Source organism: Saccopteryx bilineata, chromosome 7 (assembly GCF_036850765.1).
Source record: "Saccopteryx bilineata isolate mSacBil1 chromosome 7, mSacBil1_pri_phased_curated, whole genome shotgun sequence".
Classification (NCBI taxonomy): Eukaryota; Metazoa; Chordata; class Mammalia; order Chiroptera; family Emballonuridae; genus Saccopteryx; species Saccopteryx bilineata.
Genome location: NC_089496.1, coordinates 13,731,465 through 13,749,519, shown reverse-complemented (window position 1 = coordinate 13,749,519; position 18,055 = coordinate 13,731,465). Strand labels below are relative to the sequence as shown.

The window sequence follows — 18,055 nt, the reverse complement described above, 5'->3', positions numbered from 1 at the left end:
GGTGCTAGAGTGGCTCTGGTCGCCGCAGAGCGACGCCCCGGAGGGGCAGAGCGTCGCCCCCTGGTGGGCGTGCCGGGTGGATCCCGGTCGGGCGCATGTGGGAGTCCGTCTGACTGTCTCTCCCCGTTTCCAGCTTCAGAAAAATACAAAAAATAAATAAATAAAAAATAAAAAAAAATATGTAAGTCTTCCTTATGAAAACAATATATTGTGAGAATGTAATGAGATGTGGAAAGTCCTTAAAACAATGCTTGTCACATACAAAATATGCTACATCTTTTAGTCATGAGATGACAGATTTCCAGAGAAGAATTTTAAAGCATTGATTCCTGTTGCCTCTTTGTTTTCCTGACAGGATGTCCCAGCTTCCACTAGCAGTGTGTGAGAGGGCCTGCCTCCCGCACTCGGGTCTAGCTGTTTTCTCAGTCTAACTCTGTAAGCTTTGCAGGTGAAGAATACCATTCCCATATTTAGGCACTGAATTAATGTCAGTTTTAGTGTTTGATAGTGTGGTGAGAGTTCATGTTTTTCTATATTTCTGTCGATGCCCTAGTGGGACATTAGGAGACTCACAAATAATTGAAGTGGAAACTGGACCAAGGCCTCAGAGTTGTAGGGTGTCATTCTACCTCTGGGGCACTGGCACAGGTGTATCTCATTTTGTTGTACTTCATTTTAGTTGTGCTTTGCAGATATTGTGGCCTTTACAAATTGAAGATTTGTGGAAACCCTGTGTCAAGCAAGTCTATTGGTTCCAATTTTTCCAACCACATTTACTTACTTCATGTCTGTGTGTCATATTTTGGTGATTTCCATAATATTTCAAGTCTTTTCATCATTATTATATTTGTTATGGTAATCTATGATCAGTGATCTTTGATGTTACTATTATAATTGGGAGGGGGCAATGACTCATACCCATATAAGATAGCAAATTAAATAAAAGTTATTTTATTTTTTCATATATATATATATATATATATATATATATATATATTTAGAGAGAGGCAAAGGCCCTGGATGATTAGCTCAGTTGGTTAAGAGTGTTACTCTTAAAGGACAAGGTTGTGGGTTCTATCACCAGTCAGGGCACTCATGGAAAACAACCAATGAATTGAGTGGAACAACAAATGAATGCTTCCCTTTCCCCTCCCCTCTCTCTCCCTTCCTCTTCCTATTTCTAAACAAAAGAAAGATTAAGTCCTGGCTGGAGAGCTTGGTTAGTTGGAGTGTCCTGTTGGAGCGTCAAGGTTGCCAGTTGGATTCCCCCAGCCAGGGCACATACAGGGACAGATTAATGTTCCTGTCTTTCTGCCTCTCTCTACTTTTTTATTTTTTATTTTTATTTATTTATATTTCTCAGAGAGAGGCAGGGAGAAAGAGCCAGAAACACTGAGCTTTTTCTGTATGTGCTCTGACTGGGGGACCCAACCAGCAACATCTATGCTCTGGCATGATGCTCCAACCAACCAACAGGGCGACGTGCTGTGTGTTCTGACTGTTCCCTTAACCACCCATTCCTTAGTCTCTCTCCCTCTTCTTGGCTCTTTCTGTATCTTGAAACACAACAATATTGAAATTAGGCCAGTTAACAACCTTACAATGACCTCTAAGTGTTCAAGTGAAAGGGAGAGTCGCACATCTGTCACTTTATATCAAAAGCTGGAAACAATCAAGCTTAGTGAGGAAAGCATGTCCAAGGCAAGCGAGGCTGAGAGGGAGGCTTCTTGCACCAAAGAGCCACGTTGGGAATGCAAAAGAAAAGTTCTTGAAGAAAATTAGAAGTGCTACTCTAGTGAACACAGGAATGATAAAAAAACAAAATAACCTTATTGATGATAAAGAGAAAGTTTTAGTGGTATGATCAAGTGAAATAAAACAATTCCTTAAAACAAAGCCTAATCCAGAAGAAGGACCTAACTCTTTTTAATTTTGTGAAGGCTGAGAGGTGTGGAAGCTGTGAGAGAAAAGTTTGAAGCTAGCTGAGGTTGGTTCATGGGGTTTAATGTAAGAAGCTGTGTCCGTAACATAAAAGTGCAAGGTGAAGCAGCACGTGTTGACATGGAAGCTGCAGCAGCTAATCCAGAATATCTAGCTAAGGTCATTTTAATGAGGGTAGCTACACTAAAGAAAATATTTTTAATGTAGACAGAACAGCCTTATGTTGGAAGAAGATGCCATTTAGGACTTTCATAGGCAGAGATGAGAACTCAATGCCTGGCTTCAAAGCCAAAAAGGACAGGCTGACTCTCTTGTTAGGGGCTAATGCAGCTGGTGACTTTAAGTTCAAGCCAATGCTCATTTACTATCCCAAAATCCTGGGTTCCTTAAAAACTAATCTAAATATGTTCTGCCTGTTCTCTATAAACAAAGCCTGACTCACAGCACATCTGTTTACAACATGATCTACTGAATATTTTAAGCCCATTGTTGAGACTTATTGCTCAAGAAAAAAAATTCTTTTTAAAATACTATATTTACTGCTCATTGACAATGCACCTGATCACCAAAGAGCTCTAATGGAGATACACAACAAGATTAATGTTGTTTTCACACCTGTTAACACAACAGCCATTCTGCAGCCCATGGATCAAAGAGTAATTTTGATTTTCAAATATTATTATTTAAAAAAATATATTTTGTAAGGCTATCACTGCCACAGACAGTGACTCCTCTGATGGATCTGGGCAAAGAATATTTTAAACTTTCTAAAAAGGATTCACTACTCTAGATGCCATTGAGGACATTTGTGATTCATGTGAAGAGGTCACAATAGCAACATTAACCAGAATTTGGAAGAAGTTGATTCCAAATCTTATAAATGGCTATGATGGCTTATGACTTCAATGGAAAAATTAACAGCAGATGTGGTAGAAATAGAATTAGAAGTAGAGCCTGAAGATGTGACTGAATTGCTGCAATCTCATGATAAAACTATAGCAGAGTAGGAATTACTTTTTATAGATAAGCTAAGAAAGTGGTTTCTTAAGATGGAATCTGCTCCTGATGAAGATTCTGTGAAGATTGTTTACATCACAACAAAAGATTTTGAACATTACATAAACCTTGTTGATAAATCAGTGGCAGGGTTTGAGACATTTGACTCTAATTTTGAAGGAAGTTCTACTGTGGGTAAAATGCCATCAAACAACATTGCATGCTACAGAGAAATCATTAATGAAAGGAAGAGTCAATCAATGAAGCAAACTATTGTTGTCTTATTTTAAGAAATTGTCACAGCCACTTCAAACTTGGGCAAGTAACCACCTGATCAATCAGTAGCCATCAACCTTAAGGCACGAACCTCCACCAGCAAAAAGATTACACCCCGCTAAGTATTCAGATGATAGTTAACATTTTTCTAACAATAAAATATTTTTAAATTAAGGTATGTACATTTTTAAAAACATAATACTATTGTACACTTAATAGACTACAATATAGAGTAAACATAATTTTTATATGCACTGGGAAACTAAAAATTTGAGTCACTTTATTGCAATATTTGCTTTATTGTGGTACTCTGGAACTAAACTCGAACTATCTCAGAAATATGCTTGTATTCTGTATTATACCCACGGTTATACCAGTGCCAAGATGGTCCCACTAGGGACTCCTTCCTGCATTATCAATGTGAACCATCTAGGTCTTTTGTCTTAGGGGAACCTGGCTCAGGTTTAAAAGCTCTGGGTTGCCAGTGTGCAGCCACACAGGGCTCAACACCAAGGGCCAGGCAAATGTTCAGTGAGCCAAGCTGGTATGTTGAGGTCTTAAAACAAAGGTGAAAAGATGCTATAATAAGGAGTGTCCAACATGTTCAGTGAAGAGTCAGGAACTGTAGTTGAAAGGCTAAATGCAGAGATCCCCAAGACCTGTACTCAGTATCTCCTTACAAGGAGAAATCCACAGCAAGAGATGATTCAAAAACTGTCTAAGAGCTTCCTCATGCTGTCTTTTCCTAAAAGATGTCCTTTTCTGTTTTTTCCCCTTCTGATATTGCAATGTCATCACCACACTTTAGAGGTGACCATTGTTAACATTTCGGTGCACTTTCTATTATGATGGTTAATTTATGTGTCAACTTGGCTAGGCTCTGGTGCCCAGTTGTTTGGTCAGACAGTTGTGTAGATGTCACAAAAAAAAGCATTTTTTCAGATGTGATAAACATTAAATCAGTAGACTTTGAGTAAAGCAGACTACCCTCCATAATGTGGGCTTCATCAATAGGTTGAAGGCCTTGAGAACAAAAACAGGTTCCCTGAAGAAGTAACAATTCTGCTTCAAGACTGAAATTGAAACCTCGCCTGACTTCCAGCCCACATATTTCAGACTCAAGGCTGCAACACCAACTCTTCCCTGAATTTCCAGCCTCTCATCTGCTCTATGGATTTTGGACTTGCCATTTCCCATAATCATATGAGTTGATTCCTTAAAATGAATCTCTATCTATCTATCTATCTATCTATCTATCTATCTATCTATCTATGTATCTATCTATGTATCTATCTATCTATCTATCTATGTATCTATGTATCTATCTATCTATCTATAATCTATCTATCTATCATCTATCTATAATCTATCTATCTATCTATCTATCTATCTATCATCTATCTATCTCTTATCTATCTATCTATCTATCTATCTATCTATCTATCTATCTATCTATCATCTATCTATAATCTATCCACCCTTTTGGTTCTGTTTTTTGGGGGACCCTAACTGATACCCTTGCCACTATTCTTTTGCTCACTCATTTTCTCAGGACTAGCACTTCTCAAACTTGTTCAAGTGCAGTGCTTGGGTCAGTAGGTGAAGGATTAAGAATCTGTATTTCTAACCTAGGTAATGTCCATGCTGCTGATCTATAGCCCACACTTTGAGTAGCATGAATCTACATAAACAACTTTTTCTTTTAAACCATATCATGATCTTAATTATCACCCTAAAACATTATTTGTAGTAACTGTATTATGTTCTATCACAGGAATTGCAGTAGTTTAGTTAACCCATTTCTAATTATTGGGATTTTAGTTTGGTATCATTTTTTCAATATTATGGAATTTTCAATAAGCATCTTGTATATAAATCTCTATGTGCATCATTATATACTTAGGGTAATTTTGTCAAAGAAATTCCAGGGCCAAAATAGATACATTTTTAGGCTTTAGTAACATATTTCCCAAAAGCTGTTTAGCAAAAGTTGTCCAAGCATCTTGGTCCATTCAGGCTGCTGTAACAAAATACCATACTACTTGATTACTTATTCAGTTGATACTATAGACACTCTGTTGGGAGATGGGGTATAAGGAACTTAGTTCAACAGCTAACCACAAAATTAATTTAATTATAGTTATGATAATTGCTGCTGTAAGTGTATAACAATAACCTGCTCTAAACTAAGGGTCAGGGACACCAGAGATGGGCTGCGGTTGTTCTGAGGCTGTGGAACTCAGGTCCCTAACTCTTGGCTAGTCCTTTTCAAATAGATGGAGGCTCTAATGACAGAACCTTGGAAGCCACGTGTAGTGAGGGGTGGTACACATGCAGTTTCTTTTTTTTTTTTTTTACTAAATTTAATGCAGTGACATTGATAAATCAGGGTACATATGTTGAGGGAAAATATCTCTAGATTATTTTGACATTTGATTGTGCTGTATACCCCTCCCCCAAAGTTAAATTGTCTTCTGTCATCTTCTATCTGGTTTTCTTTGTGCCCCTCCCCTCCCCTAACCCCTCTTTCCTTCTTCACCCCCTCCCCCCTCTCCCAACCTCCTGCCCCTGTTGCCATCACATTCTTGTTCATGTCTCTGAGTCTCATTTTTATGTCCCTTCTATGTATGGATTCATCTTAGGTTTTTTTTTCTGATTTACTTATTTCACTCCGTATAATGTTGTCAAGGTCCATCCATGTTATTGTAAATGATCCGATGTCATCATTTCTTATGGCTGAGTAGTATTCCATAGTAAATATGTACCAAAGCTTTTTAATCCACTCGTCCTCTGACGGACACTTGGGCTGTTTCCAGATCTTCGCTATTGTGAACAATGCTGCCACAAACATGCGGGTGCATTTCTCCTTTTCGAACCGTTCTATGGTGTCCTTGGGGTATATTCCTAAAAGTGGGATAGCTGGGTCAAAAGGCAGTTCGATTTTCAAATTTTTGAGGAATCTCCATACTGTTTTCCACAGTGGCTGCACCAGTCTGCATTCCCACCAGCAGTGCAGGGAGGGTTCCCTTTTCTCCACATCCTCGCCAGCACTTATTCTGTGTTGTTTTGTTGATAAGCGCCATTCTGACTGGTGTGAGGTGATATCTCATTGTGGTTTTAATTTGCATTTCTCTAATGATTAGTGATGTTGAGCATTTTTTCATATGCCTCTTGGCCATCTGTATGTCATTTTTGGAGAAGTGTCTATTCATCTCTTTTGCCCATTTTTGGATTGGGTTGTTTGTCTTCCTGGTGTTGAGTTTTACAAGTTCTTTATAAATTTTGGTTATTAACCCCTTATCAGACGTATTGTCAAATATATTCTCCCATTGTGTAGTTTGTCTTTTTATTCTGTTCTTGTTGTCTTTAGCTGTGCAAAAGCTTTTTAGTTTGATATAGTCCCATTTGTTTATCCTGTCTTTTATTTCACTTCCCCGTGGAGATAAATCAGCAAATATATTGCTCCGAGAGATGTCGGAGAGCTTACTGCCTATGTTTTCTTCTAAGATGCTTATGGTTTCACGGCCTACATTTAAGTCTTTTATCCATTTTGAGTTTATTTTTGTGAGTGGTGTAAGCTGGTGATCTAGTTTCATTTTTTTGCAGGTAGCTGTCCAATTTTCCCAGCACCATTTGTTAAAGAGGCTGTCTTTACTCCATTGTATTTCCTTACCTCCTTTGTCAAATATCAGTTGTCCATAGAACTGTGGGTTTATTTCTGGGTTCTCTGTTCTGTTCCATTGATCTATATGCCTGTTCTTATGCCAGTACCAGGCTGTTTTGAGTACAACGGCCTTGTAGTATAACTTGATATCAGGAAGTGTGATACCTCCCACTTTATTCTTCTTTTTTAAGATTGCTGAGGCTATTCGTGTCCTCTTTTGGTTCCATATAAATTTTTGGAATATGTGTTCTATATCTTTGAAGTATGTCATTGGTATTTTAATTGGTATTGCATTGAATTTATAAATTGCTTTGGGTAATATAGACATTTTAATGATGTTTATTCTTCCTAACCATGAGCACGGTATATGTTTCCACTTGTTTGTATCTTCCTTGATTTCTTTTATCAATGCTTTGTAATTTTCCGAGTACAAGTCTTTAGTATCCTTGGTTAAGTTTACTCCTAGGTACTTTATTTTTTTGGTTGTAATGTGAAGGAGATTGTTTCCTTAATTTCTCTTTCTGACTGTTCATTGTTGGTGTATAAAAATGCTTCTGATTTCTGAGTATTGATTTTATATCCTGCCACTTTGCTGAATTTATTTATCAGGTCCAGTAGTTTTTTAACTGAGACTTTGGGGTTTTCTATATACAATATCATATCATCTGCAAATAATGATAGTTTTACTTTTTCTTTTCCAACTTGAATGCCTTTTATTTCTTCTTCTTGTCTGATTGCTGTGGCTAGGACTTCCAGGACTATGTTAAATAAGAGTGGTGAAAGGGGGCACCCCTGCCTTGTTCCTGATCTTAAGGGTATTGCTTTTAATTTTTGCCCATTGAGTATGATGTTGGCTGTGGGTTTCTCATAGATGGCTTTTATCATGTTGAGGTATGTTCCCTGTATTCCCACTTTGCTGAGAGTTTTGATCATGAATGGGTGCTGGATTTTATCAAATGCTTTTTCTGCATCTATTGAAATTATCATATGGTTTTTCTCCTTCTTTTTGTTTATGTGATGAATCACATTGATTGATTTACGAATATTGTACCAGCCTTGCCTCCCCAGAATAAATCCCATTGATCATGGTGTATGATTTTTTCCATATATTGTTGGATCCGGTTTGCTAATATTTTGTTGAGGATTTTAGCATCTATATTCATCAGAGATATTGGCCTATAATTTTCTTTCTTTGTGTTGTCTTTGCCTGGTTTTGGAATCAGAATTATGCTCGCCTCATAAAATGAGCTTGGAAGTCTTCCTTCCTCTTGAATTTTTTGAAATAGTTTGAGAAGGATAGGAGTTAGTTCTTCTTTGAATATTTGGTAGAATTCCATTGTGAAGCCATCGGGCCCCGGACTTTTCTTTGTTGGGAGTTTTTTGATAACTGTTTCGATCTCATTTGGTGTAATCGGTCTGTTTAGGTTTTCTGATTCTTCCAGATTGATATTTGGAAGATTGTATGTTTCAAGGAATTTGTCCATTTCATCTAGGTTGTCTAGTTTTTTGGCATACAGTTCTTCATAGTATTTTCTTACAATATTTTGTATTTCTGTTGTGTCAGTTGTTATTTCTCCTCTCTCATTTCTAATTTTATTTATTTGAGTCCTCTCTCTCTTTTTCTTGGTGAGTCTACTTAAAGGTTCATCAATCTTGTTTACCTTTTCAAAGAACCAGCTCCTAGTTTCATTGATCCTCTGTATTGTTTCTTTAGCCTCTATGTCATTTATTTCTGCTCTGATCTTTATTATTTCCTTCCTTCTACTACATTTGGGCTTTACTTGCTGTTCTTTTTCTAATTCTTTTAGATGCAGGGTTAAGTTGTTTATTTGAGCTTTTTCTAGCTTCTGAAAGTGTGCCTGTAGTGCTATGAACTTCCCTCTCAGCACTGCTTTCGCTGTGTCCCATAAATTTTGAGTTGTTGTATGCTCATTGTCATTCGTTTCTAGGAATTTTTTTATTTCTTCTTTGATCTCATTCTTAATCCATTCATTATTTAGCACCCTGCTATTTAGTTTCCATGTGTTTGAGAATTTTTGAGCTTTTCTGCTGTGATTCATTTCTAGTTTCATGCCGTTGTGATCGGAGAAGGTGCTTGATATGATTTCAGTCTTCTTAAATTTGTTGAGAGCACTTTTGTGCCCTAACATGTGGTCTATCCTAGAGAATGTACCATGAGCGCTTGAAAAGAATGTATATTCTGCTGCTTTAGGGTGAAAGGATCTGAAGATATCTATTAAATCGAGTTGATCTAGTGTTTCCAATAAGTCTGCTGTTTCTTTGTTAATTTTCTTTCTTGAGGATCTATCTAGTGATGTTAGTGGGGTATTGAAATCCCCTACTATTATAGTATTGCTGTTGATCTCGCCCTTTAAATCCATCAAAGTCTGTTTTATATATTTGGGTGCTCCTTTATTAGGTGCATAGATATTTATAATAGTTATATCTTCCTGTTGGATTACTCCCTTTATCATTATGTAGTGGCCTTCTTTATCTCTAACTATATCCTTTGTTTTAAAGTCCAATTTGTCTGATATAAGTATTGCTACCCCAGCTTTTTTTTCATTTCCGTTTGCATGAAATGTTTTTTTCCATCCTTTTACCTTCAATCTATGTGTGTCTTTTGTTCTAAGGTGTGTCTCTTGTAGACAACATATGTATGGGTCCTGTTTTCTTATCCACGCAGCTACCCTATGTCTTTTGATTGGATCATTTAATCCATTTACATTTAAGGTTATTATTGATATGTAGTTGTTTATTGCCATTTTCTTCTTTAAAGGTGTATTCCTTTTTTTGCTATATTCTTTTCCAACTTTGATCTGTTTACAACAGGCCCCTTAACATTTCTTGCAGCGTTGGTTTGGTTGTAATGAATTCCTTGACTTGTTTTTTGTCTGGGAAGCTTTTTATTTCTCCTTCAATTTTAAACGATAGCCTTGCTGGATAAAGTAGTCTTGGTTGTAGGTTCTTGTTCTGCATTACTTTGAATATTTCTTGCCATTCCCTTCTGGCCTCAAGTGTTTCTGTTGAGAAGTCGGATGTCATCCTTATGGGGGCTCCTTTGTAGGTGATAACTTTTTTTTCTCTTGCAGCTTTTAATATTTTCTCTTTATCGCTTAGCTTTGGTATTTTAATTATGATGTGTCTTGGTGTAGGTTTCTTTGGGTTTCTCTTTAATGGAGTTCTCTGTGCTTCTTGGACTTGTAAGAGTTTCTCTTGCATTAATTTAGGGAAGTTTTCAGTTATGATATGATTGAACAAAGTCTCTATCCCTTGTTCTTTTTCTTCTTCTTCAGGAACCCCTATGATGCGGATGTTATTTCTCTTCATGTTGTCACAGAGCTCTCTAAGTGTTTCCTCTGACTTTTTGAGTCTCTTTTCTCTTTTCTTCTCTGCTTTCATGCCTTCATTCCAGGTGTCCTCCAACTCGCTGATTCGATCCTCTGCTGTATCCATCCTGTTTTTAATTCCTTCCATTGTGGTCTTCATTTCTGATATTGTATTTGTCATCTCTGACTGATTCTTTTTTAATATTTCAATATCCTTTTTTATACTTGCTATTTCTTTATTTAGGTTTTCAAACTGCCCCTCCATTGTTGTTCTAAGATCCCTAAGCATCCTTACAATCATTATTTTGAACTCCGCATCTGGAAGTTTGATTATTTCCATATCACTCAGCTCATCTCTCAAGGGTGTCTTTTGTGGTTTCATTTGGGTTGCACTCCTTTGTCTTCTCATAATGTTGTTTTATTTGTAGAGTTGCTTGCGTCTAGGCTTGGTGTTTTCTGCCTCCTGTTTTCAGTTGTGTTATTTCTAGGTCTTCTTTGGTTGGTATCAGCTATTATTTGTAATCCACTTTCAGATTTGGGCAGCTTTGAAGTCTTGATTTGTTTGTTTTCTTAACAGGTGATAGTCTTGTTAACTGATTTCAGCAGGGGGCTTCCTTGAAACTGTAACCAGGAATGCTGTGAGTGTAACCTGAGACGCTGAAGGTCTCTTCCACCAACTAATCTCACTGGGGGCAGGGTTTTTTCTCAGCTTCAGTAGGGGGAGGTGTATCTCAGATCTCCATGGAGACCTGAGTTACTGCCCCTCCTCCCCACTTCTTGTTTTCAGCTGTGTCTTGTTGTGCTGATTGGAGCTGGATAGATGTCTGGAGATCTCTGATCCGGAAGCACTTCAGCTCTGTTTTGTGAAAGGTTCAGTCCCTCCCCCAGCTATGGCCGCCTCCAGCACGAATGAGTCAGCTTTTTTATTTTGTTTCTTGCATACCTTAGCCCCTCACAGTCTGTCCCTCTCCTTGTCCTTTCCACTTGGGAGATAAGCTGGTCTTTTCAACCCACCTTGCTCCCTGGTTGCCAGGTAAGTGGCTGTGAGCAGTAGTTTCTGCTCTTTTTCCTCTGTGAAATCCTCTCTGGGCTCTCAGCCTCACCTCCCCCCCTGCCGTTCCTGTAAGCAGAGGAGATTCAGGCACTCCTTACCAGGTTTATTGTGGCTTCCTCTTTGCTCCTTGGTTTTTGAGAGCTGTTCTTGCAGTTCAGTGTTGGTTTTTCATGCTGATTTTTCCTAAATTGATTTGTATTCCAGTTTGGTGTTGAGAGCTGGGCATCTGTGCGTCCGCCTACTCTGCTGCCATCTTCCTGCTCTACACATGCAGTTTCCAAAGGTCTCCCAAGAGGTCCTTGGTAGCTGCTATTCCTCATTCTTCCTGTCATGCTGTTATGAAGATGATTCTGCAGGGTTGTGTCCTCTGCTGTCTGTTCCTGGCTGAGGTCTCAGTTTCCCATTACTGAATCTGAACATCATCTGATTTCCCATCCATGCTCATTTGTTATAGGAAGTGGAGCCTAAATAACAGATTGCTTTAGGGTAATTCATCATAGGTAAATATATTTGACTTTTAGATCAGTCATTATGTTGAACACCCTTCACTACTGCTGCTTCCATTAGTATGAATAATGATGGTTGAAAGAAAGAAATCAGTACTACAAACCTACAGCAATCAGAAGAGTGTGGTACTGGCATAAATATAGATGTTTAGATCAAGAAAATATAATTGAGAGTTCAGAAATTAACCTTTACTTTTATAGCCAACTGACTTTCAACAAGGGTACCAGGACTATTCAACAGGGGAAGAATACTTTCTTCAACAATTGGCACTGGGCAACTGGATATCTGCGGTCAGCATACAAAAAAAAATGGTAAACATGATAAACTTGGACCCCTGCCTCACACCATATACTAAAACAACTCAAAACGGACCTATGACCTAAATATAAGAGCTAAAATGATAAAACCTAGAACAAAATACTGGGGGTATACCTTCATTACCTTGGATTTGGCAGTGGATTCTTAGAACACAAAAAATATGAGCAGCAACAATAAAAATAGATAAATTAGACTTACTCAAACTTAAAAACTTGTATATTATTTTAAAAACCTAGACAATGGGAAAAATATTTGCAAGACATATATCTAAGGATCCTAGTATCCAGAATATATAAAGAACTCTTACAACTCCAAAAAGACTAATGATCCAATTTTTTTTTTTTTTTTTTTGTATTTTTCTGAAGCTGGAAACGGGGAGAGAAAGTCAGACAGACTCCTGCATGCGCCCGACCGGGATCCACCTGGCACGCCCACCAGGGGCGATGATCTGCCCACCAGGGGCGATGCTCTGCCCACCAGGGGGCAATGCTCTGCCCCTCCGGGGCATCGCTCTGCCGCGACCAGAGCCACTCTAGTGCTGGGGCAGAGGCCAAGGAGCCATCCCCAGCACCCGGGCCATCTTTGCTCCAATGGAGCCTTGGCTGCGGGAGGGGAAGAGAGAGACAGAGAGGAAGGAGGAGGGGGGTGGAGAAGCAAATGGGAGCTTCTCCTATGTGCCCTGGCCGGGAATCGAACCCCAGGTCCCCTGCACGCCGGGCCGACGCTCTACCACTGAGCCAACTGGCCAGGGCCTAATGATCCAATTTTAAATAGGCAAATGACTTGAATAGACATTCCTCCAAAGAAGATATACCAAGGACTAAGAAGCACATGAAAAGATGCTTAGTATCATCAGTAATTAGAGAGATGAAAGTCAAGATCACAAGAAGGTATTACTTCAAACCCACCAGGAAATTTTAAAAAAAAAGCAAGATATGGACAATAAGTGTGGACAAAGATGTGGACTGGGAGTGTAAAATGGTGCAGCCACTCTATAAAACATCTTGGTAGTTCCTTAAAAAGTTAATCAGAATTACCGTATGACCCAGTAATTTCACTCTTAGATGTATGTCCAAAAGAATTCAAAACTGGTACTCAAACAAGTAAATGTATATGCATATTTATAGCAGCACTATTTAAAATATTCAGAAGATGGAAACAAACCAAATATTCACCATTAGATGAATAGATCAACAAAATGTGGTGTATCCATACAGTAGAATATATTATTCAGCCATAAAAACAAGGAAGATACATGCCACATCATGATGAACCTCAAAACTATTAGCTAAATGAAAGAAACCAAACACAAAAAGCCACATGTTATATAATTCCACTTGTAGACAATATTTAGGATGGGTAAATCCACAGAGACAGAACGTAGGAGAGTGATAGCAGAGACTGGGAGAAGGCAAGAATCAGAAACGACTGCTTTACGGGCACAGGATTTCCTTTAGGGCAGTGATTTTCCTTCTAGGGCAGTCAGTTGAAAACAGGCAATACCCGCTTTGTCGGGGGCACTGACATCTTTCACCTTCTATTGACGAAGTAAAAATGGCAACAGCCAACACAACAATAGCCATCCAGTGTGAATGAATCAAAAGTATACCTATTTTTTTGTCAGATCAGCAAAAACTGTATATTTTTGGTGTGCTACAGAATTTTAGTAAATAGTTTATGTGTACCATGAGATGAAAGAGGTTGAAAATCACTGTTTTTAGGACAATAAGAAGTTTTGAAACTAGACAAAGGTTGTGGTTGCACAAAATTATTAATGTTAAATGGCTTAAGTGATTAATTTCATACTATGTAAATTTTATCCCAAATAATGAGTATGTTAACTAGATTGTGCACCTGAAAACTGTATAATTTTGTTAGCCAGTGTCACCCTAATAAATTTAATAAGGGGAAAATTCTGTTAACTAGACTTATCATGGTGATCATTTCACAATATATGCATATAAAATATTAAATTTTAAGGAAAAAAATCAAAACTAGATTTCCCCCTCTTAGTTTGCAGTATTTCATGGTTTCATTTTATAACATAGTAGCAAAGTCATGACATTTGCTTATTAGTACCAGAGGGTTTTATTTTATTTCATGTTTATGGGTTCTCCCATTGTTCTCACCTACTCAATTCAGATTTCAGTCCAAGGCTTCAAGAACATTGCTAACAGCTGCACTGGAATTATGCATCTGACCATCAATGACATGCCAACTCTGACAGACAACTGTGTAAAAGTAAGTAGCTGGAAAGTACAATTTCTTCTCAGTCTCATTAGAGAGGCACATTTTTCAGTGGGTTGAATTACTAAAAAATATGAGTGGCCTTTTCATATTTGCTGGTTTTTTATAGTAAGAAAATTATTTAAAATGTATGCATTCACACACATTTGGACAATTGAATCCTTAAATTCCCTAAGATACTTTGTTTCATAGTTAGGATACTTTTGTTTCAGTGATCTTATAACATAAATTTTAAATGTAGCTCTACATGTGAAGCTTCTAAATGTGGTGATTTTTTTCAGCATTCTATTTTCTCATATTTTCCTATTCTTTCATAACATGATTTAATTCTGATTCCTCTGCTTTACTCTAATGTAAGCACTAAAATATAGTGAAAAAGTCCCATTATCTTTGAAAAAAAGGGAAAATTTAATAATGTGTCTGTTTCTGAAAATATTGAGAGAGAAAAATGATCTCATTACTTTGCTAAGCTTGTACTATGGTTAATTTAAGCATCTTCTTTCTTGTAAAGGCTTTAGTTGAGAGATGTCCTCGTATCACATCCATCGTTTTCATCGGCGCACCACACATCTCCGATAGTACTTTCAAAGCTCTTTCTACTTGTAACCTCAGAAAGATCCGATTTGAAGGTCAGTGATATTAAAAATATGGTTCAGCCTAACTTTTACTCCTGTGGCAATTTAAATACAGTACTTGTCTTTTCTTCTGTTTTATTCTTCTCTTGAGCAGGAAATAAAAGAATTACTGATGCATGCTTCAAATTTATAGACAAGCATTATCCAAACATTAGTCACATTTACATGGTGGACTGCAAGGAAATAACAGATGGCGGCCTCAAGTCACTCTCACCTTTGAAGCAGCTTCGTGTGTTGAATTTGGCAAATTGTGTAAGGTAAAGAGTCATTCAGTCATATATTCAAGAAACACTGAAAATCCGGACTGGTTTGTAGAGTAAATATGAAAGTCAGGAATCCAAGTGGCAGTAAGTGTAGAGTTGTGCAGTAACGCCAAGGAGGGGCACCCAACCCAGACTGGTGATATGAGGGTGCAGGAGACTCTCCGAGAAAGCTCGGGGTCTGTGGATTCACGGGCCCATCTAAGAGTAAATGAATTCACAGAAACCCTTATGGGCTATCTTTCCTAGTGAGTGTTCTTGTAGCTAGCATAGTAACAGGTATTTTCACAAGTGGACTTTCAGACTTGCTTATGAGGAACAGATCTTGGGTACTAGTTAGTTTCTCCTCTGTGTGAATTTGCTGACGGACAGATGTTAAGTTTAGCTGGGCCAATGTTGGGCTTCTATCCTGGTGTTCTCAGGAGGGCAAAGATCAAATTCTTGCTGACACCTCTTTCCCAATGAATATCTCAGCTTCTTGCCTATGTAAATTGTTTTTTCATTTTTTTTATTTATTTTTTTTTTTTTTTGTATTTTTCTGAAGCTGGAAACGGGGAGAGACAGTCAGACAGACTCCCGCATGCACCCGACCGGGATCCACCCGGCACGCCCACCAGGGGCGATGCTCTGCCCACCAGGGGGCGATGCTCTGCCCCTCCAGGGTGTCGCTCTGTTGCGACCAGAGCCACTCTAGCACCTGGGGCAGAGGCCAAGGAGCCATCCCCAGCGCCCGGGCCCTCTTTGCTCCAATGGAGCCTCGGCTGCAGGAGGGGAAGAGAGAGAGAGGAAGGAGAGGGGGAGGGGTGGAGAAGCAGAATGGCGCTTCTCCTGTGTGCCCTGGCTGGGAATCGAACCTGGAACTTCTGCACGCCAGGCCGACGCTCTACCACTGAGCCACCCAGCCAAGGCCTATGTAAATTTTTTATAATATCATATTATAGGGCCAGAATATAACAAAATAACATTTGATCTGATGAAGTTGGCTAATTTGAGGAAACATAAGACAAGTTGGAGTTATAAGCTAAGCTACATAAAATCTTAACCCATATTCCCTATGATTAAGGTAGGGAAGCATCTTGTGTCTGGGAGGGGGTGACATAGGATATAAAATGGGAACAATATGGATTAGCAAATTAGGCCCCCAGTCAATGGGCAGCGAGGAACATGGGTCTCTGGTCAGCACCCACGTGATTGAGTTTGGAAGCAGGCCCTTCAGTCTTAGTCAAGCCTTCACGTGACTAAAGCACCAGCTGGCATTTTGACTGCAAACCTATGAGCAAGCTGGCTGGCATCATGCTTCAAGCACGATGAGTATGTGTGTGTGGGTGTGTGTATAACAGCTGATCTTATCTGTATTAATATGCGAAATTAAACTGAATTTCATTCTATTTGAATCAGGTTTCTGCAGCTTAATTAATTTTAAAATACACGGAGGTTTTCTGCTTCAGGCAGTATAGTTGACAAAACCCTTCAAAGGACTCAGCCATAAATAATTAGATCCTCAGTGAAACATTTTTTTAATACACTGATGAACCCAAAAAGAAAAGAAAAGAAATCCAATATCCAATATCTTGATTCTGGACCACCGTCTCAGTGAACAGACTCTAAGATGAAACAAACGTGAAGGAGAGAGCTGCTCTGCGCATAAATGTTCATTTCAACATTGCACTGAGAGAACCAGCTTTAGCAAGACTCAGGATAGGGAGGTAGAACCTGAGACTCCTGCAATGTCTGGACCTCTTCAAGGGGGACAGGATGGGATCCAGGTAGGAAGCACCCAGGTTTCTGGAAGAAGTTAGCTCAAAGCTTCTCTGGAGGAAAGCATCTTCTGTGTAGGCCTTCAGGATTCCTATAGATTAAGATAAAATAAATAGGTGTTCACAATTAGAGGACATCAAATGTACAAAGATACGAGTCACCATGAGGAGTCACCAGAAACAGAAAAATATATTTGACCTTCAAATAATTCATATATTAGAACGACCAGATGCAGAGTATTAAGTAACAATGTCTAATATGTTTGAAGAAATAAGTAATGAGTTCAGAAATACAAGCAGGCAACAAAATATAAAAATAACAATTTATTTGAAAAAACTAACTTTCAGAAATAAACATATACTATAGTTATTGCAATAAAGAAACTCAGTGGATTGCTAATCAGCAGAGTAGAACTCGCTGAGGAGAGAAGTATAGAGCTGGAAGATAACACTTCTACGACAGCAAAATAAAAAACAAGACAGAAAATATGAAAAAGTATGACATAGGGTGAAAACACAGAGGTTTATCAGTTTCAGATTAGATTTTAAAAATTCATCTATAAAAGAGGAATTTTACATCTAAAACAATAAGCTTGAGAGTCAAAGAATGTACATTTTCTCAATCCCCACATCAATCCTTTAAAAAATGGATTATGTGTGTAATTTTAAAGCAAGTTCACACAACTTATAAATTATTGATGTCAACAAACTATATTCTTTCACTATAAGGCAGGGGTCCCCAAACTTTTTACACAGGGGCCAGCTCACTGTCCCTCAGACCTTTGGAGGGCTGGACTATAAAAAAAACTATGAACAAATCCCTCTGCACACTGCACATATCTTATTTTAAAGTAAAAAAAAAAAAGAGAGAACAAATACAATATTTAAAATAAAGAACAAGTAAATTTAAATCAACAAACTGACCAGTATTTCAATGGGAACTATGCTCCTCTCACTGACCACCAATGAAAGAGATGCCTCTTCTGGAAGTGCAGGGGGGGCAGATAAATGGCCTCAGGGGGCCGCATGCAGGCCTGGGGCTGTAGTTTGGGGACCCCTGCTATAAGGCAT

At 38.4% G+C, this 18,055-nt stretch overlaps 1 protein-coding gene across 1 annotated transcript in view; it reads left to right on the top strand.

The window, feature by feature from the left end:
* FBXL13 (F-box and leucine rich repeat protein 13) overlaps positions 1-18,055 on the top strand; it is a 327,926-nt gene that overhangs the window by 208,210 nt on the left and 101,661 nt on the right. The window contains exons 13-15 of the mRNA XM_066240027.1: positions 14,228-14,326; positions 14,844-14,961; positions 15,062-15,224. Of these exons, the coding sequence (XP_066096124.1) occupies positions 14,228-14,326; positions 14,844-14,961; positions 15,062-15,224 (380 nt within the window). The remainder of the gene's footprint in view (positions 1-14,227; positions 14,327-14,843; positions 14,962-15,061; positions 15,225-18,055) is intronic.